At 42.9% G+C, this 22306-nt stretch overlaps 1 protein-coding gene across 2 annotated transcripts in view; it reads right to left on the bottom strand.

Annotated features, from left to right (window-relative positions):
* Positions 1-670: 670 nt before the first annotated feature.
* SEMA5B (semaphorin 5B) overlaps positions 671-22306 on the bottom strand; it is a 216500-nt gene continuing 194864 nt past the window's right edge. The window contains exons 22-24 of one of the 2 annotated variants that reach the window (XM_017740237.1): positions 19410-19615; positions 2915-2984; positions 2363-2448 (exon numbers count right to left, since the gene is read on the bottom strand). In XM_017740237.1, coding sequence (XP_017595726.1) covers positions 2441-2448; positions 2915-2984; positions 19410-19615 — 284 coding nt within the window. In that variant the 3' untranslated portion in view covers positions 2363-2440. Of the gene's footprint in view, positions 2449-2914; positions 2985-19409; positions 19616-22306 lie in introns of both variants that reach the window. The other variant, XM_008638244.2, reaches the window with a different exon arrangement.

The raw sequence follows: 22306 nt of genomic DNA, 5'->3' as shown, positions 1-22306 counted from the left end.
TGAACCACTGTGCCAACTTGAAGATTTGCAGCAGTTGCTTCAGACAGTCTTCTAGGTCTGCATCAGCTCCTGACTCCACTACTTAAAATCTATTTAAGGCCATCTCTCTCTCTACCTCTGTCTCTTCTATTTCACCTGGTGAGACCAGAGCAGAAACAGGATGAGCTGCTAAATTAGAAAAGCAGCTGCTGAAAATGATGGGCACTGCTGAGCCTAAGGTGTCCTCATGGCAGTGCTAATAACCCCACTTTATTACAAATATCCCTACAGCCTTCAATCACTGCAAACTGAAGTCAAACAAAGTAATTTAGAAATGGGAGGCTATTTTACTCTTGCCCTCTGGTCAAACTGCCATAACACACAGGCTTGCAGAGCCATGTTGGCTCTTCCTCGCAGGAAAAGCAATATACTTGTCACGAGCAAACAGTCTTTCTTCATTTCCTACCAGCTGCCTACATGAAAGAGCTGAGTACACGGCCCAAGCTGGGCTTCCAAACAAGCAACTGCAAAGGAACAGCACTGAGAAACAACTGATGTCGGCTCACAGCAAAATCCGAAACCAAGCACGGACAGACAGGACTGCTGGGAACAGGCCGAGCCTGTGGCCAGGCACTGCTCAGGGAAGATGCAGACAACAAAGCCAAGCTCAGAACCACGTGGAGCTCATGCGTATTTCAGCGTGTACTTTTATCTCATGCTCAGTATTGCGACATTCTAAAATACTTAGCATCAGGAGTTCATCATAAATATTTAGAAACACTGAATGATAACAGCGGTGAACTTGTTCACGTTGCTAACACACTGGATGTAGTTGTACATTAAGCACCAGCAATAAGTTTCCTTTTGGCCAAACAATTATGTCAGACAAACATCTGGTTGTAGACAACATGGCTTCTGCATCAGACTAATACAGTTCTTATAGACACAGTCACACACATACACAAAATTACATTTCAAGGCTGGATATACTGTTTGGTAATGCTACCGCTCCAATTTACTTCAATAGCCGCAGTAGCATTTGTTTGTTGGGTTGTTTTTTCTCAGAAAAATTAAAGAAATATTGGCAAACAATGCACATTACTCAGCTGTGTTACTATTTCATAGAGTACTGACTGGAAGACGCTGTAAGAATGTGCAGCAGACTTTCTGGGTCATGTCAGACTATGGAAACATTCCTTAAAAAAATACCTTCCCCCTGCAAAGTCAGAATTATTCACTTTTGGAAAGTATATGAACTAAAACCCAATAATAAAACGAGAGGAAATATTAGCCCAAAGCATGGTGACTTCCCACAAGAAGAGCATGGCCTCTAAATTTGCCTCTCCTCGCAGACACAATCAGGATCACAGCTATAACAAAAAGAGTTAACACTGTCTCAGAAAAAAAGAAAAAGGAAGAAAGAAAAAAGCCCATGGCTCTTGTGCGGCAATCATCACATCTCTTTTTCCAGTGATATAAACATCTTTGTTTGTTAGGCACTCCAAGTTCATGTCTCCAATGTTATTCCAACATTTATTTTTCTCAGTGTCTCACTGCCTGTATAATTTTCTTTTAATTAAGACTGGAAACATTCTGGAAAGCTTCTTTGGATAATGCACTTCATTTGTGTGTTGTTTCTCATCAGCAGAACTGCATATTACCAAAGAAGGCTGCAGAGAGTATTTCCTGTAATATGAAAAGATTCTGTTGAAGATACAGGGAACAGTGCCCTAGAAAGTTACTACTTTTTTTTTTTTTTCAGAAACTTAAAAAAAAATCAAAAATAAGAAAAAGAAAAGGAAAAAGAAAATGTTCTTCAAGTTGTTGGCATGACGGAGTCCTGTTCGGCCTGTCCCATGAGGTGTGTGTCATCCAGTGCACCACTGCTGTCCTGGCTCAGGAAGGATGCATCCAGCCCTGCTCCAGGAGGCTAACTCTTGCTTTGCTTGGAGTGCTGCCATGTGTTGTGTGTGGCTGCTCAGTCCACACAACTGAGTGCTCAAATCCAGCACACAGCCCCTTCCTTGACAATCTCAGCCTTGGACAGCACACTGACCTTCCAGCCATAAACAGTTGCAGTAGAACAGCCATCTCCAGCCAAATATCCACAAAAGCTCTGCAGAACGGTCCATATGCATTTTTGTCCTTGTAAGGAGATGTGCTGTTTACAAGAAACACAATTAACCAAAGAAAACAAAAAAGACCCTACTGTACAATATTTACATCTAGAGGCTGGGCCAGTATTTGGTCCATAAAATCAATTAAAAAAAAATCATATAGGAAGTTATCCAGTCCCATAGGATCTGTCCATCATCAGCTGTTGGTAAAGGTCCTTCCAGGGGAGGCCTCGGGCCTGTAATCATATTTATTCAGTGTACTGGGATAATAGGTTGTTGTGTACACATTGGTTTGCTGCAGCGGGTAGAAGTTGGTCCTGTCGTCTGGTATCAAGTTGTTCTTGTTAAGTGTCTGTAAAAGAGAAGAGGAGATGACAGGCATGGCCACAGTGCCACACAATTTCTCTTTTCTACCTGCAGACACCTCCCTCTCACCTGCCTTCTCCAGCACGGACTCTGCTGCGGCCACCACCACCTTCCCTCCAGCTGGGAGAGCAAGATGGTGCCTCGCGCTCACTACGGGGCTGGTCTGGGGGACCACAGCTGCTGCCAGGTCTCCCTCAGCGGCCCTGTGCTCAGCTGCTGCTAGGGATGGACCCAGAGCCCTCTCCAGGGACACGGAGTCTCCTGGTGGACGGCGTGTTGTCTGAACACCATTGTCACACAAAGCCATGCTGGGCCTACACAGAAGTTGGTGGTTAATGGCAGCGCTCAGTTCTAACCTCATCCAAAATGCTCATGGTACAGCCTGTGGCTCCCTCTCAAACCAGGTGCCAAACGGCAGCTTTTCCTCTTTGGAAGAGCAGGTGTGCATTTACCTGATCTCCATCTCCATTGGTAGATATCCAGGTTTGGACCCCCCGATATTAAGTGTGTCACTTCTGTAAGCTACAGTATAAGTAACAAATCATGGTCACTTTTGGAAAATCTAAAATTACTTTAAAAATTTTAACAACCACGTAACAATTGTTGGAAACAATAACATAAAAAATGAGAACGACAAATGCCCGTTTTACCACAAAAATTTAGAAATGTTTTTTTTCTCCCTCCCCTCTTCCCACCAACAAGCAGATGTCCCCCTCTCCCCGGATTAAAGCCCATTGCTATGCCAGCTGTTACCTATGTACAAGGATAAAATCACATATTGTGTGTGTGTGCAATAATTCTATGGAACTTTCTCCTACCTCACAGTCATCTGATTTCTGTGAATTTGTCTGAGATACTTCTATCACAGTTTTCTCAACTAACCCCTAGCTTAAACTTCTTATGCCTATCTCTGGTCTGTGTCACTCCAGCCTTTAATGGCTGTTGTGCAGGGAACTCACTCCTTTGATCTGAGAGTCAACACTAGGCATGCTGCTACAGCATATCCTTATCTTCAGGGAACATTTAATTAACAGCACATTTAAAGAGAGTATGAGCATCTCTCCTGCCAGGAGCAGAGATGGAGAGGTCTAATGAGCCAGCTAGTCCTGGGCCCTAATGGTTGTTCTGGGCCCTAATGGTTGTTCTGCCATGATCTGATGCTCCTTTAGTGATGAACCACTTCACCTCAGTTCCCCCTTGAGACAAACACCTCATACCTGACCCAGCTCAGGGCAAGATGAGAACTAATTAACTAATGCTCGAGTCCATAAACTACCCAGCTCATTTAGCTTTACTCGCCCCATTGAACTTCAGGCAAAGTGGCTCTGTCAGCAAGGTGAGAAGTCTCTGTTCTGCCTGAGGGCAGGTGCAGATGGAAATTTCTGGGGAAGGCTCTGTCCCCCTCAGACCCAGCAGCAGCAGGGTGACCTGGCAGCACTGGGTTGCCTATAGATGGGGAGCAGGGTCTTGCCCTGTGCATATGCCTGCTGCACAGTCAGGGTTTATCCACATCCCAGCTGTGACCACTGGAAGGATCAGGTACCCCTGGGCTCAAAGACAAGACCACAGGCAGTACATTTATCTCCCTATTTCTTTGTAATCAAATCATTTTACTGCATGGGGAGGGGGAAAGAGGAGGAAGAAAAGAAAATGTTTTCTTTTAATCGCAGACTGACAGCTACAGCTACCCTGGGAGCTTACAACTCCCAATTTCATACAAGACGTTAGGAGGAAAAGCTTTCCTGTGACAAAGCTACCCTGGCAAAGAGATTTCCCAATTGCTGAACCACTGAATAAGTTTTTCAGAAATGAGCACTGCCTGAAACATCTCATACATGAAAACTGGAGAGACCCAGCCCCCTCCTGGTCCGACTGTGATCTCCCCCTGCATGGAGTCTCTAAAATGATCCTGCAGCACAACACTTGTAGGAACCAAGGAGAGAATTTGTATAGGCATGCTCCAAGTGACAAATATTTCCAAGAAATGAGAATTTGTGCCCTTCAATATGAAAGTAGAAAAGGAAATCTTATGCTTTGCTCTCAGTCACGCAAAGAAATATTATAGTGTGGCCAACAGCCTGCTGCTTTGTGCTAGAGCCTGGGAAACAAGGAAGCCAGCCTCAATCCTCTAGTGCTTGCTATGCTTCCTTGGGAAATCCAATTAACTGCTCTGCACTTCCGTGTCTTCTGACCCAGCTTGATAAAAACAAAATTTGAGAGTCCCTGTAGAAAGGCACTTTACTAAGTACTACCACTGAGTATTTGGAGGAGCTGCTCTCTGGTGAGCTCCACAGGTGTTCACACTGGCTGTACATGATGGCTGCTGTTTCCTACTGATGTTCCTAGTCCAGGATACCCTCTGCAGACACTGTAACTCCATGGCCACAGCAGGAAGGAAGAGGAAAAGGCTGGGTCCCACTGCCACGGTTTCTCTGGGCTCTCTTGAAGCTGGTCCAGCATCCAGGCCTTGTCTGGGTTGGTTAAGATTCATGACATGCCAGGATTGCCACCTCTGAAACTTAGTGAGATGAAAATCCTGACCTGAAACAGCTCAGGACCATCTTGATCTGAAGACAAAGACATTGGGACTCAACTTCTTTGGCTTTCAGATGGAAAATCTGTATGAGTTTCAACATGTTCCACAGTATTTAAAACTAGCCCATTACAGCAGATTAGCAACTATGAATGCACATGATGTGCATTTCCCCCCTCTCTTTCTTCTTATGTTCTTATAATACTTACTTAGGAAAAACCCCACATCTGGTCATTTGCTCTTTTTGGTTTTATTTTTGATGGACGGCTTATATCTTAGAGAAATACCTCATGAAAATGGTTTAGTGGAATTTATAATGCAATTAGCTGCGAAGAATTTGTCTCTGGAAATGCTGTGATGGCAGTATTGTCCTAAATCAGCATGATCAATGTGCACTGCCTTAGCATTTCCCCACACAAACTTATTGTCTGTCTCATTTTAATAAACAGATGATTAGGTTCCTTGGCACTAGAAATTGGTTGATATTTTGTAGAAGGGAAATTAGGCAGCAGTGAAATTTAGAGATGTACACAGACACACTCATGCCGTCACTGCAGGAGAAGAGGTTGGAGCTAAATCTCTCTGGGTTGACTCCTGTGCTGCTTTACTCAGAGTTTTAACCCCTGCTCTTGTTCCTGCAGCTCTTCCCAGTGACAGTACAGAGATGGCCAACAGCTTCCCTTTGGAAAGCATTTCCCCAATGCTGTGTGGATTATACCATTGAGGTCAGAGCCTCCTGACAGTCTGAACTCATTGGAGTACCCATGGATGCCCCCAGCAATACTGATCAGTCCCAACAGGAAAGGTGAGAGTTGTCACCAATGCACAAGTACAGACTGTCACAAAAACCAACACAGAGCAGACCCTGGCTCCCAGCCCAACTCCTGCCAGTGTCTCATCCCCTCAGCCACGCCTGAGCCAGGTCCCCAGTACTACCAGGGCCAAGAAGTGCTTCCTGAAGACAACACCCAGCAAGTCCTCTCAGAAAGGACAGTCCTTTGGTGCTTTTGCAGGGGCTTGTCAGTGGCTGCAGCAGCTAAGCTGACTGAAGCAGCCCAGCCAGCACTAGAGCTCAGGCTGTCCTCACCAGAGGCTCCCGGGAAGGAAAAGAGACTTGCCTTTACAACCTGAGCCCTTCTGCACCATATCCTGCACCCTCCAGGGTGACAGACATGTCAGTCATCTGAGCACCTCCAGACCCTACTCATGACACTTTTCCTGACACTCAGCCTCTATTTTCCTCTTATTGTCTGCTCCCTCCCATATCAAACACTACTGACTGCCCTTGCCAGCAACTACAAGCTTTTTGGACTGTCTGCTCAGTAAGCAGAAAGAACCAAAAGCCTGATCAATGCTTACAGCTGCAAATTACTTGCTGCAAAATCTCTGTGCCATACACACAATGTATTCCAAACACTGAGGAAAATGCATTTCAGGCCCTCGTTTTTGTCCTATCCTTCTTTCTTCAAAGAAGCTTCTGGTATTTGTGCAAGCATAATATTGCCCATAAAAAGTGAGGCCAGACTGAGCTAATACGAAAAACCTGTGGAATGTGCTTAGGAAAAGTACTCCATTCAACTAACAATTAGTTCTTTTACCTGCTTCCTCCCTTACACGATGAGCCATGCCATCATGACATAGCTAATATAATTTGTTTTCTTTGGTCTGTTCACCCCTAACCTCAACTCAAGGGCCTGTTAGCAGAAGGAAAGCCACCAGCATGCTCTAACCCAGCCAAGTGGATCACTCAAAAGCAGGCCCAACTTCAATTGCTTTCTTTAAATGACACTTTACTCGGCTGCACTGGCATACGACTAATATAATAAAAAAAGTCTCTGGCCCAGGAACTCTGCTTTGTCAAGCAGGGACGTTTTCAGATGGACTAAAATGGTTATGGCTTTAACAGAATGTAAAAGAGCAGCAGCTTGCTCCATTATATGTGATCTGTCAACTAACCAAGAGGTCCAACCTTGTTATTGGTGAGTTGCATGTCCAAGCCAAGCACAACAGAATCTTGAATATTTCAATATTTATGGAATTATACGAACAATTTGATCACTCATGCTAGTGTGTTTGCAGTTAGAACTGGAGGAGTCTGAGGGGCAGGGTTACAGATGCCTCCCTTGTGTGGGGCTCTGCCTCCGTGCTCACACCAGAGGCAGAGCACTCACATGCACTCACAGGCTGCTTCTCCCAGTTACAGCCAAGTGCTGGGTGTGTTAAACATGACTCTATTGTACCATATGCATACATTTAACTTTGTTCAGCTTTCTCCATTGATGTTTTTAGCCTAAGTCATCATTCAGATTTTCCGTTTGTTCCTTTTTCTCCAGCAAGGCCTTGCCACTACTTCCCCAAATTCTGCCTCTGCTCCAAATCATTAAGTCATTATCCACTGACCTACTTGCTTACATTCTCCCAGATGTATCAAAACATCTTTACACGTAACACTATGGGACTTCCAGTAGTACTCCCAACTCCCATCCTACAGCTGCAAATATAAGCTGTGTAAACATTTCTTAAGCACATAAACAGATCAAATGTTTCAATTTTCAGTATACAGTCATGAAAATTTCAGAACTTGATTTAAAAAGTAGATGGGCATCTCCCCACTTCCAATTACAAGGAATTCCATGTATTTATTGAGAAGCTAAAATGAAAATGATACCTATAAAAGCATCTGATACACGTACAACAAATACCAAAATTAGGGCCATTATGTAGTTCCCACAGGGTAACATATGATGGCAAGATTTCCTTAATCTGCTCATGTAGAAAACACTCAGCTTTTCAGAGCATTCTCTCTGAGCTCCACATCTTCTTTTCTATTTTGGGTGTTGTAGAGGAAGAGTCAGCAAGTTTCCCAGGAGTTTTGTAGGTTAATCCTCACCAGCTATTCAGCACCACAGTCCCAGTGAAGTCAGTGAGCAAGGCCGATTTCCCCCAACCTCACAGTTTCTCCACTATTTCTCTGTGAATGGTTATAGTTTCACTTCTTCTACCTCCCACCCATGAGACTTTCCTCTTTAAAGGGGTAAAAAAGAAAAAAAAGTTGGGTGACCCTCCCTGGGCAGCTTCAAACCATTTTTTTCAGTGTCTATGATTACCACCACTTCAGCCTCTGAAGAGGCTGAACAATGCAGTGCACATCTTTCCAATGGCCATGACTCATCAGAGATGTGCTGCCTGTGCCAGGGCGGCACAGGTGTAAGTTTTCATCTTGAACGTTTGTTTGTAATGTTGAACATCCCAGTGTACTACAGAGGAAAACTTCCCCCTTCCTTCACCACAGGGTGAGTGCAGGCATGAAGGAACCAGGGCTAACAACTCCAGTCATTGCTAATCCTGGTCATCCACTGTGGACACAGGAGAAGGTCTAAAATCAGGGTCCAGGAAACAGACAGCAACTCTGTAGCCAGCCCATCCCTCTTTGTAAATCCAAATGAAGCCCCTTTTTTTTTATCCCTAAAAGAATTGAGGCAGCCTTTCCAACTTTTCTTGTAACAGCATCCAACAGACCTCCTGTAGCAACAGTGGGATGGCCATTACGCCCCCTCATTCCCCAGGAAAATGGAGGGATAAGGGAATTGTGCAATGATGTAATGAAACCAAGATCCAACATTTAGTTTCTTTTGTGCTCCTTTTAAGCTGTTTGCTTCTTGCAATGAAATTAGATTGAGCAAAATGCCTTTTTGATGCAGATCAGCTGTTTCATGGAGCTAGCCATGTTAAAGGATGTTACTTTTTGTGCTGTAGGAACATTAACCAAATGACTCAGGGTTGTGGAAATATATTAATATTATGAAATATTTACCAAAGCTTATACATCTCTGGAAGTACCAGGGCAGAGATCTCAGAATTATAATTAACCATAGAATTTGGGAATAATTAGCATAATAATTACATTTCAACAAAATAAACCATACAACTAAAATAACCTCTTTTGGCAATAACTGACACCGAGAAAATACATGACGTCTGGCCCACCCACATGCTCCCTTTCTTCTGATCAACTGGATGCCACAACACTGCTGTGCCTCTCAAGCTAAGAGTTACAAATAACCCTGGAACGAGGGAAAGTTGCCAGAAAGACCTTATGAGACCCATGTATTTACTCCAAGCTAGGAGTGATTTTTAAGACTTGAATGATTTCTCTTTCTGATTTTTCTTTGGAATTTGCTTAGTGTCTTATGCCAAGCAAACTATCTCACCTGATACTCTCATAAAACCTCTTAAGCTCTGCCTACATGAAGTCAAAGGCAGCAGTGGCCAGGGTTTATGTATTGAGTTTTTTCCTGATGAATTCAATAAGGCTGTTTGCAGGATTTACAATGAACTGTAGATGTACAGATGAGCAACCTATTTTCTATATAAGAAGGTTATTCATCTCAAAAAGAGATACAAAAAAATCCCACTGGGACACTAAACTTATGATTGCATGTTCTTTTTGGATGGAAGCTTACCGTATTTTTAGACTGGAGATTCTTTGTTCACTGTTATTGGTAAATAAATTAAACAACCCCCAAATGACGGCAGCATCTGTAGATGTGCTCAGGTTGACAATAGAACTAACATTCAATTATCAGAAAATGAATAGCTAAAGTTATCTATAGCTGTTTGAAAATAGCTATTTTATCCTTGCACTTAGGAGGGAGCGAAGTTATATTACTGCCATTTTAAACTTATAAAACCCTTCAGAGCTGGCAACATAAAGGACCATTGTCAGAAGGATCCTTTGGCACATCTCTGACTATAAGCATATGAGTAAGATGGCAAAACAAACTGCATTTAATAGTAAGGCAAACTGAAGTATTTTTCTGAACTGGAAACTGAAGTCTGAGGAGGTCATGGAAATCTTCCCACTGGCAAGTGCAGGTGTGCAGCCTAAAGCTTGCTATTTAGCCCCAGCTTGACTATGATTTGGTGGCGGCAACACCCATGACGTGGTGTCCAGACACAAAAGAGGAATTCAGGGCTGCCCCAAGTGCTTCCCAATATAGCTGGTGCACAAGATATAGCAGACATGATCTCAGCTGTGTGGGAAGGTGTAAACTGTCTCCTCACTGCACTCCTGTTCCTTGGTGAATGCCCTTCCTGGATGCCCTACGTACACAGGAGTGTTACAAGAGAGGCTCAGCACCTCAGCTGCAGCATGTGACCCTGCACATGCTCCAGTACTCAGACAAACTCCCCAGAGGCATAACCACAGCCCTTTAAAACTGACATTAATAGTCACACTGGGTGCAGATGATGGTTTGGAGCACTGGGCTCTGCTGGGCTTCAGCTGATGGTACCTGGCCTGGGGCTGTCTGGGGGAGGCAGCTCCCACTGCCACACTGAAGTCATACTGGAGCAAGCAGCCTTGAGGTTTTGGATGGCCTCAGACCTGCTTGTTCTGGTGAATTACCAACACAAGTCATGCAGCCTGGTGCCAGCCCACAGTGCTACATTTAGACTGAGAATTGCAAAGGTGTAACTGCAGTGGTGAAAAAAGAAGTAGTAAAAATAAAAATAAAAGTAAAAACTGAGCCCAATTTGCCATCTGCTAACTCCATTCAGTCTCTTATAGTCTTACTGCTTTCCAAATTCTCCCACCCTCTAAATAGCTGCTTTTTGATTATTTTCCTCAAGACTGCTTTGTTTTCTCCCCATGCTGCATCTCACCTTGTTATTTCCTCTCTACATTTGTAACCTCCTCAGGTCATTTTCCATTATTTCTATACCAGTGGCTGTTTTTTTGACAGACCTCCCAGTTTAATATCTTCTGCTCATTTAATTTACACACTAACTGCACTCCCTCCAAGCTCATTAATGAAGATATTAAATAAAGCCAAACCTTGCATTACTGCTTGCAGTGCCCCAAACAACTCCTCCCCATAGCCCCGTTTGTTCCCATTAACAATTGCCCGATGTTCACAGTCCATTAGCCAGGTTTCAATCTCTACAGCAGCCTTCCTGTCCAAGCCAATTTCTATTTACACATCACAAGATTATTTAAGACACCAATACCACCCTCTTTTCCTTAGATGTATAGATGAGAGAAGCTACATTTTTAACCAGCTGAGAATCTGCAGCTCAAACTCTGTGCAAAAAGTGATTATGTTTGATTTCTCCCTGCTCAGCATTAGGTCTTGGCTCAGCTGTCAGCTCAGCCAAACCACCTTTCATTTCATCAGCGTATGTGATATGTTGCCTCTCAAATATTAATTCAGATCTTCCTGCATATTAATACTGACACAGATTTGTTTCAATGAGTTTCCTTTGCTGTAACTGAAAGTACAGTCGAGTCAATCCCATTTGTTTCTCCTGGTTTCACTGTCTAGTATGGCCCCCACTGCCAAATTTTACAGACAGAATGGGATTTAACACCCCATTGATGTGCTGGGTTGAATGGGGAAGGTCCAGGCGTTCTCTAGTGATTGTGGGCCCGTATGCTCACAGATGTTTTGTCTTATCCCCAAATCCAACTGACATTTCCCACACAGACTTACTGGAGCTACTTGTGTGACTTTAGTGCGTTGGACTTCTGCAGCTTAACAGTGACTCAATTAGCAGGGCGGAAATTGGCCAGCTTTCTCACTAACACTTTTGTATTACCTTTGCAATTCATGGCACTGGGGGTTTGCCCAAGGTCCATGGTATTTATAAAGGTAATTGGAGTTGTTCATTAGCTGGTTCTCAGAGACTCTGGGATACAGTCCATCTAGATTCCTTCATCCACAGATTTTCAGTTCTTTCCTTTATTCACATGCTTTGTGCCAAATCTCAGGACGATATTAGAGCTGACTTAATGGGGATTCCCCCAGCTGTATGGGAGTGCAGGCAGAGTTACTCCTGCTTCCCCTATGCCAAACCTCTCGTGCACATATAAATGATGCATCAGGGAAGGTGGCCATGGCTGTAGTGTTGCCTCAGTCTGTGCAGCCCATGCTGTGGCAGCAGCCAGCACATCCTGAGCAGCCCTGAGCTCTCAATGACTCTTTGGGACCGGGCAGTCATGGTCCAGAAAAAAAAAAAAGCTCAAGTATTTCATCTGTCCTCACTCAGAGCTGAATACTGACAAAGCTATCTTTATTTTGTATGCATGTATCTCAATTTCTTTATAACTCTACTTAAGAATCCATTTTCTGCAAGTGGAACTGTTCCAGAAGAATAGAGAGGCACTCCCCAAGTGTAGCACAAAGGTTATATGTTTTCTGCTATTTATTGTTTGTCTAATATTACCCTCTCCCTTTACTTTAGCTCCCTGCCTCTTTCCTGGCTCCCTTTAAAGTCTTCTGCAAACACATAACTAATTCCTCCTGCACATCTTGGTGACACTGAGGATTTCCTGGTTCAGCTAATACACATAACACTTCTAGCCAGAGCTTCGAGGAGACAAAGAGGAGAGAATCACCCCAAGCACCTGGACCAAGGGAGAACCATTAACTTCTAGTGAATGAGGCAAGGGTATATTTGAAATATTCCTCTGCTGACCGGTAGAGGGAAGTCATGTAAGTAAGAAGCAGCCAGTCCAGTGCAATTTTGCTATGCCCATTCCTATAGTTCTTCAATTAATTATTCTTCCAGCACAGCTGGGTGGGTGCAGGCATGTACATGTCAAGCTCAGAGAAATTAGGAAAGGGGAAAATTGCAAGAAAAAGGTAGTATCAGTCACTAGATCAATGAGTGTAGCTGGAAAAATCAGATATATTTTAGAACACATCTGTCTTCAGTTCTGAAACAGCAGCTCACATGTTCAAAAACCTGCCAGATTTTCCAGCTACACTCATTGATCTAATTAAAAACAAACCAAAACTTGTCTGCCTACAAACAGATTATCACAGCTGCAGTAAAACAACTCCAAAGAAAGGCTCACGTGAGCATCCATGATGACCAGCCTAGCCTGTGGGAAAGCAGAGCATGGACCATATCCCTAACCTGGCTGTAGAGGAGATACACCTAGTTATAAAGAGGAAGCAGAGAAGCTGAGTCAATAAAGAAATACATGATAGGATTAATATGAAGTATCTACCCACAGTGTCAAAACTTCATAATGTGGCTTAAAAACAAAAAGTCCTCCCAAAAGCCAGACTCTCTTAAAAATGATGGGGAAAAGGGAACAGTGAGGATTCCCACCCTACAGGGAGCAGCAACAGCCCTGTGAAGCCGCAAGGGTTTGCATGAAAAGCAGATGGAGCGGGGACTCAATTCCCATCGCGGGACTGCTGTGAGCAGCTGCTTAGTATCCCAGAGGGAGCAGGAGCAAGGTAACACTCAGATCGGAATTGGCAGTCTCCCCTACTCTTAAATACTTTATCTATGCGAGTGCGGTATCTGTGACTCACACACAGCAACCCGCTGAGCCCCTGCTGCCGTGGGGTGGGGACAGCACCAGGAGAGGCACATCCCTCTCTGGGCACAATCATCCCAGGACAGCCACATCTTCAGGCATGCCTGACTGCTCAATTTGACTCGAGCCAATGATATAAAGGGAGAAAAGACACTAATAGATTTAGACTGAGACGCACCACTTAATCCTTTTTTCCCCATCAGTAAGCTCTCTTTCTTTCCCTTCATAGTAGGCATTATGCAAATCAAGAGTCCCCTGAAGTGATATTTGCAACTGCAGGATCATACAAGAAAGGGCACTATGCTTCTTTGCCAATTCAACCCCCTGCCCCTACTATTCTATTTCAAATAATACTATACTCATGGTAAGTACTAAAAATACGTACTCTACCATTCAAGCACTTTATGTTCTTAAATGCCACTTTGTTCAAGGGAAATAGTCTTTGTTAAACATGAAATTCACTGGGAACAGAATTTATGTTTCAATCTGATTTACTGTATTTATATATATATATGGCTTTTTTCCCCCAGCTGATTACATCAGCTAATGCCATGCAGCTAAAGCAAATACTTCAGGGAGACTGTTGATAACTTCTTGATAATGTTGAGTATCATCAACTACTGCCTTGTATATGAACTTTACAGCCACTTCCTGAGGCTTGAACGATGCACAGTGATAGGGTCACTGGCAAAAGAAAAAAGCTTATATCACAGTGCTATCAATGTATGTGCTGTGATCACCAAAAATAAATGGGTTAGCCAATTTTAGTTGAAGTAGCAACACATCAAATTAAGTGGCAGGACACTGAAACACAAAGTTTTCCATGGAGAAGTAAACATCCTCAGAGACCAAGGCTGACTTTGACAAACATTCCTCTAGGGCACTTGACAGCAGTTTAAATAGCTTTAACTTAAACCACTGGCTGACTCCTCTCTATAAAAGAGGTGTGATTTTCAGCAGCAATGAAAATGACCATCACCAAGAGAGAGATATTTAAAATCCATACAGAGATTCACTTTCCTACACCCTAAGCTCTACTTCTTTTTCACAGAATAAAATCACAGAATATTCTGAACTGGAAGGAACCCACAAGGATCATCCAGTCCATCTCTCAAGAGAATGGCCCTTACAGAATAACCTTGGCATGACTAGCACTATGCTCAAACCAACTGAACTAATCTTCTTTTTGCTAATTTTTGCAAGGTTGAATGCCACACCAAACATCCAGCTTGTTGTTTTATTCAGAAGGATTCTTCTTCCAAAGAGAGAATTGGTTTCTGTTTCTCAGCTCTCAATGTTAGTATTTTATTGCCATGAATTATTTGGGATTAGTAATGAAGTGTGGATCACAGGGCCCGGAGTTCCTCACAGGGGGTGTCTGCTCTGCACTCTGTCATTTGTTTCCCAACAGCATTGTTCTCACTTTATTAGAAAATATTCATTGCAGCTTCTAATTTATACAGAGTCCCAAGTGATCAACTGAATATTCCCCCCATTTTCTGGTAACTGCATCTATATTTGCTGTATAATTTTAGGCAAATGCAGGACTCACAGTTCTACTGAAGTTAATGTGTATTGTTCTACTGAAGTTAATGTGTATTGTTCTAATGTCCTAGAAAATTCAGATATCAAGTGATACATCAAACACTTAGTTTCCCTCTTTCATTGCCATGTCCTGCAATGTCACACAGTTCTCACCTCATCTTTTCCAACAATAAATTTAATCCTTGACATAAATGACTGTTTTGCTTCAGTGTTTGGCCCTTAGCTCCTACAACAGCAGTGCTGATGCCAGAGAAGATGCAATACTCAGGTGCTTCCTCAGCTTATTTGAGGCGTCAATACAGAGAGTTTTACTGTGTGACTCATGACTAAAGCTGTGTTGAAGGAAGGAAGGACAGAGGGAGGTCTGTCCAGCACAATCTCAAAGAAAATCTGCAGAATCATCATCAAAACCATCCTGCAAACTTACAGTTCTCACTGATCCCATCTGGCCTGATCCAAAGGCCACTGGATTTTGGATTTGGACCAATATGCAGACGCCTTTGTCCAAATCCCATGTAGAATAAAATGTTGGCTGTCTTTATTGGCAGAGGATTTAGCAATAGGAAGAAGTTCAGTCCAAACCCTTTCTCCATGTGTGGCTGTTCCATGAGTTCCTAATTCACAAGGGCTCAATCTTGACCCTACATCCTCCTGCTTCTACTGCAGGATCATCTGGCTTTCCATCAGCACAGCTCTGGTAAGTAACTCACACAAGGCATGGAGTAGCTGAAGCAAGATGTTTAAAAGAAGATCTCCTCGCTGCTTTGATAGTCAGTTATTATCTAATCAGCATGGCAGTGCTGGGAAGGTTGTAGGTGGTTCTGTAACCCGTCATGCCAAAATGTGAAGAGCAGATAATTTTTATTTCATTATGCTTTTGTTCTGCACAGTCTTCAATATTGTCAGAGTGTTGTTTGAACTTCAACCAATTAATGAAACATGAACTGCTTATTAGGTGACCCAAGAGGTCTCTCCCCTACGATCCGTGAATACCAAATCAAAATCAACATGTTGCTGGTAAATGCATATGCATTAAGTCTTTCAAGACATCATGGCTAAAATAGCTAATAATAAACCTCACATCATTCTTGAGAAAGCAGAACAGGAAGGGAAAAGAAGCCAACAAAAATAAAACATGCTTCTGCAAAACACTGCCTATGCAAGTTAGCATCAACTACATGATCAATAGGTCACCATTATGTACGGTATTTACATCTGATCTGCATTACTGCACTGCTGTGCTGAAATGGCCAACAAGGCTCGTATCAGCTAGCACTTCCTTCATTAAAACCTGCCTTCATATAAAATTTACCTTGATTTATGAGTTTGCATTCAGTGCTGTACATTGGAATGTAACACTGCCAAACTTTCTACAGTGTTCACCTGCTGGTTGTAGAGCAGAGATATTTCAAGATGAAAACAAACTAAAGATGGTTGCGGAAGGCTTATTATTGTCAAAGAATGGAAAATAACAGACTTGTGCGTAAGGCCAGCCTTCTGCTACCATCATGTCACTGTGTATTATCATTTTCTGTTACTGAAAAGTAGTCTACACACCCTCTATTTCCTTAATCATGGACTTACTAACTCTTTCACACAGACACACACACACACAGACCTACAACTACTCTTTTACTTCCATTACTTAAAAAATGTTCAGGGTGGTTTTCTTGGTATCTGCTGAATAGAAACTTATCTGGGTTTAGAATCTGGAATTTCAGGTGTTTCCACTTTCTTTCATATGTACATATTTTAGGTTCAGATAGGCTCATATCCAAGCTCAGTCCAATCCAGAAGGTGAATTTTAGCTTCTCCATCATTTGAATGTTAATTGTGTGGCATCACAATAAAACCACACATGCTCCTTGAAGGCATGAAAAACTCCCTCCTGACCCTTAAAAAAACCTGTCAGTTATTGCTAAATATAAACCTGGTTAATAACAAGTTCTATAAGCAATTACACAGCACAGAGCACACAGAACCTTTCCTCTTACTTCACTAATGCTATATGCTTCAAGGAAACACTGAGGAGTGGCAAATTCGTAGTATGAAATGAGAAATTTTCAGCCAAGAGTTTAGGAAAGGAGGCACAATAGAGAAGGTGAGCAGAAAGAAATACTCAACAGGAATGGAGAAAAAGGGGCTTCATTCGATAAACAGATTTTACCCTTTCTGTAAATCTCTTTGCGTCATTCACCACTCTGAAGTTGTACGACTTTGAGTTCTTCTCAGCAAGTAGCCCCTTGCTCCTAAACATTTAGCTTTGGTCTGTCCAATGACTGCAGATTTATGCACTTGAACTCTTTCACTTCCTAACATTCTATAAATAAGCCCCATCTGGTCTATCTCTCCTTGTGTCCAAGTCCCTTCTCCCCCCAGCGTAACTCATACAGTCTCAGTTAGCTAATGCCTTCCTTTAAATAAACCAGACTTTTCAAAACTTGATGTAATGCCTAAGCTCTTTATATCCTCGAAAGAAGACTCTAACAGCTGCTCACTGTTACTATACACTAGATCAAGTATTAGGAGATGGATCTATCAAAGAGGTCAACTCCCTCCTGACACTACATTAACTAATCTGCTGCTATTTTAAACTTTGCTTAGCTTTGTTATTACTTCTACTTCACTGCACCACTTGACATAGACATAGTGCATTTCATAACCCATTTACCCAATTGATCAAGATCGTTCTGTGAACAACCTCATCCTTCTAAATTTTACCCATTCTGCCTATTTTAGCATCATCTGGTAACACATGATAGCACAGTATAAATCATGAAGAAAATGTTAACACAAATCCAACCCTCCAACTACCTGCTTTTGGCCAGAAAAATAAATTTGTCTCTTTTCTTCATTGTTTGCTGTATAAGAAACAAGGGAATACTCTAGCTCATTTCTTTATTCCTGCAAGTCTTTTTAATCTAGGTCTTCCTATTGACTTTGCCACAGCAACTCCCATAACTGAAAGGATTACTCTCATAGTTTGATGCTTCCAGAATCAAGTCCCTGTTCTTTACCTGTCTTAATAATTTATTACCAAACCTGTATATGCAGAGTATGTAGAATAATACATCCCATGAAACTTTGTTAAAAGTCTCTGAAAATCCCGATATGTCTTCTGCTTCCCTCCTATCTAGATCAATATTTATTTAATTTAAAAAAGGAATCCAATTTGCTTGACATGATTTACTTTCCACAAATCTATGCTGACTTGCATTATGATGCTGGACTCTTATTAAACTGTATGCAACTGTAGCTTTATGCTTGCTAAAAGACGTGTTTTTGAGACTGCATTTATAGGCAGCAGGATCCTATGAGAGGCTGCAATGCCCAACAAGGAATTCACCACATTCTTATTATCATACTGGTCAGTTATTTTCCAGCTTGAACTGTTTTCCTTTAAAACAGCAAAACAACATAGACCCTCCTCAAATTATTTGATGCAAGCTCTTATTTCTGACATGCATTCACACTGCAAATCACAGCCATGTACTGGAGTTGTCCTGTGCCCAGCACTGTACAGTTCCTATGTAGAAACTGTCCTCAACACCCAGGGAGTTTAGACTGTGGCAATGGTCCCACCACTGATCTTATTGTTGGGTCTCCGTGAGAAGCCGGGCCAGACCACCAGAGGCAGACAATCAAAACGTCAACAGCACGTAGTTGTACGAAGGAACAAGCAGCTGCAGGGCTTCCTTCTGGCTTGTGTTCATGTCCCAAATAATGCTCCACACTGTTCAAGTGACCCTAGGCAGGCTGTTCCTCCTGTGATGGCATGAAGCCCCTCCATCCATGCCACTGCTCACTGCTCTGATCCCACACTTCACCAGGAGACTGATGCTCCGATACAGTGAAGTGCTGCTGTCTCAGGGTATTGTCTGCAGCACCCTGGGTCCTATCTGCTCTGATAATGGGCGGTGCTCACTTTAGCAAGCCAACATGCCAACAACACATGCCCCTTCAGCACTCATCTCCTAAGGCTGCAGCTCCCTACTCTGCTACTGTCACTGAATTCTGCACAGCTGCCTGGGGTAAGTTCTGTCCAGTACTGATAGAGGGGGCAGAACCCTCTCTGCTTTCTCATTCATTCCAATTTGGCAGTTACCAAAGAATTTCCAAAATCTCATCCTACCAATGCACATTTTCCCAGCTATTTGTGCAATGAAGTTTCCATTTTTATTCTTCCTCCCCTCCATTTCCTCTTACCACGCACTAACAATGCACTGAACTGAGCTCTTACTGATTTTTTAGAGGACAATTTGTATACATTCAATAGTCAGAATGGGCTGGAGTATCTTGGTATGTACTTGCCAGACTGGCATTCATCAGGACTGTGAAACAGAACAAAATCCCACTGCAGTAATGAGGCTTTTTAACCCCTTTGTGACAGCAGAGCTAAATGCCCTTTCAACCCCATGTATAATGCCATCAGCTGGGCACAGAAACACAGACCTACCCAGTTCCAACCATGACATGAATACAGAATTTATTTAGGCACTATCAAGCTGTTTGTGGTATTTCTCCTCAAGTACCCTACCTTGAACTCCATAGGGGTGTACTTCTCATTCTTGGGGGTTGTGTTGCCCTTGTAATGGAGATGGTTGGGAGTGGTTGGGTGGATAACAGTGGACTCTTGGGACTGCCTCTGGCAGCGCTGGCAGTACACGTAAATCACAAATGTTAAGAGGCTGGAGCCGAAGAAACAGGAGACCCCAGTGGCAATCAGATGGATGAGACTAAAACCTGCAAGGGAAATGACAAGAGATGCTATTTTTAAAGAACAGCCCTTTTCCTTCCCCTGACAAGACCACAGGTGCAAATCAGAGCAGTGACATCTTGGGATCAACATTAATAAGCTGTTGAAGCCAGAGTCTTACGTTCTAACATAAACTGACATAATCTCCCTGCAAATCGGTCTCCCCACTGCAGCTCTGCCTTGTGCAGTTTAACAGGTTCATGCATTGTTTTCTCAAAGCTCCCTCCCTGTCTCTCCTCTCTACCCTCTATTGATATTGAAACTAAACATTATGTGAAGCTGACAGCTAAAGAAATGAGCCATACAAACAATGCACATTAATGGATTCCAAAGCATGTGCGTGTCATGGAAATAAGGGGATAAAAATGCTCAGTGTTTCTCTGAAGGGGAAGGAAGGGAGGGGAAAGCCTTTTTTGTCGGCAGCCCAAAATGCCTATGGGACTGTGTGTGGGGTGGGGGAGATACACATTCCTCCCCCTTGTAATCCAAGTGTGCTCAGCATTCTTGCTTATTCATGGGATGGCATTGCCTTGGCCGTATCTGCACTACCTCTGAGGTGTATTTGTACTGCTAGCAGTGAAACAGGGGTCCTCTGGAGAAGAGGAAAGATAAGGTGGACAAAGGAAAGGCGGGCAGTGCTTGAAAAACTCTTCTTTGTTGGCTTTCTCCACAAATTGCAGAGATAGGAAATCAGTTGCAGGCAGGTGCTGGCGGGGTAGCTACAGTGCAAATACTTCAAACAGAAAAACTCCTGGACTATAAAAGCCTCCTGCAGAGATCTCTCCACGCAAGATTGCAACAGCACCCTTCAAGGCCAGCACTCTGGAAGGAGCTGTAGCTGGGCATCCCACACACGGGAAAGTACCTAACTTGCAGCTCTGACTGGTGGGGGGAAGGCAAAGTCAAACAGCACTCCTTGTTCCTCCCTCACCACACTGAGTCTCACACCCCACAGTAAAACCCAACACCAACTGATCTCCACTGACAACAAGTAGTGAGCCTTAGAGCCACCAAGTTATCAAAGCAGCCAGAGGCAATGTGGGATGGCAAAACTTTATAACCCTGTTGTATTTTGCTATGTGCAGGGGGGCCTATACGAAAAAAAATCAGCTATTTAACTACAAATGCTTCTGCCTTTCCTCTGCCTTTGCTCTGTCATCTTTCAAACAGGAATGACGGAGGCCTCAGAGCCCAAGGGGACCCCCTGACCGCTGGCCCCAGGGCAGCTGTCCCAGGGGTCACTCACATCACCTCAGTGGCAACTGCAGCGGTAAATTTCCCGTAATACTTAAAAAGCCAATTCATTTGGACAGACTGCTGTGTTGACTTGACTGTGTGCAGGGAAATGGGACTACTCAGAGAGTGGCTTTAAATGAGACTCATTTTCAGTCTGATCACGGTGTGCAGTTTTTTGGTGCCATCTTACATTTTTAGTGATATGCTTTTCAAATAGCAGATTCTGCCCATTTGTCAATGGCTCTCATCTAATCTTAGTTAAAAAATATCCTCCTGATTTTAAAAAGAACAAAACCAATAGAGTTCTACAGCAAAGTAATGCACTTCAATCATAATTACAGCAAGGAACATACAGAATTTATTAGACTGATGAGCTACATTTATTTTTCAAACCACCTTATAAAATTCCATTGCAAGATTACCAGTTTCTATTGTGTTTTGGATGATTGTCCAAAAAAACCCCAGCAGAAATATTATAATTTCCTACTAAATGTCACAAGACTTTTTCAAAAATATATTTCCTTTCTAAAAACCTCTGCTTGCTTTGCATCACTCACGAGACCTAAAACACAGAATATGCAACTGTGTTCAGTAAAGCCACATGACATGCTGCCACATTCGTCTCCTGCCCAGCTTTGCTTATATTGCAGTGAATGTTTCATTTCACTGCCACATTTGCAAGTCACAACATAAAGCTCTCTTATATTTCACTCTCACCTCTGAAACACCCATCTGATTTTTCAAATGAGTTTTGGCTTTATCTTAGGGGGAAGAAAACCAAATTATTTTGTTTGCAGCATGTGAGTCCCCAGGGGGGAAGCTTTCTGGTTCATCACTTTGAAAATATGGATTTTCTGAGATGCATCAACAGAATTTCTATTGATTGGTTTCTTTGCCAAATATTGTAGAAGGCTACATTAATAAATAATATTAGCTATGGTAAAATGTAGATAGCAACAGCAAATACAGTGGTGATTGAAAAATGAAGGAAATGTGGGTACAGTGCATAACAGCAGAGTGCAAGCCATAGCAAGGGGTCCTGGAATTAAAGCAGAACCATTGCACCCTCTGAGGGAGAAGGAGTGACGCAGGAAACCAAATGTTACATTGCAGGGGCTGAAATCTTAATTCCATTGACTGCCCTCAGTTGCAAACTGAGAAGCCACATTTCCATGCCACAGGTGGCATACCTGTTTTTGCCATAATCTCTACAGGGAGAAGAGATTTTGGCAGCCTGAAGATCATCTAGATTTCAGGAAAGCAGGGATATGATGCTAGCAGGAATTGGCACGGCCATTAGTGTGAAACTAGCATTTTAAAACATTAAAGGAACCTGCCATTTTCTTCAGTCTGCATTTTTACCATAGGGGCTCCCAGGGCAGTGGAAAAGTGACACTAATGACTGGATCTTTCCAGGTTACATGCAGAAAAGAGACACAGTT

This window comes from Corvus brachyrhynchos, unplaced genomic scaffold (assembly GCF_000691975.1).
Source record: "Corvus brachyrhynchos isolate BGI_N302 unplaced genomic scaffold, ASM69197v1 scaffold126, whole genome shotgun sequence".
In the NCBI taxonomy this organism is placed as follows: Eukaryota; Metazoa; Chordata; class Aves; order Passeriformes; family Corvidae; genus Corvus; species Corvus brachyrhynchos.
This window is presented reverse-complemented; position numbering and strand designations above follow the sequence as displayed.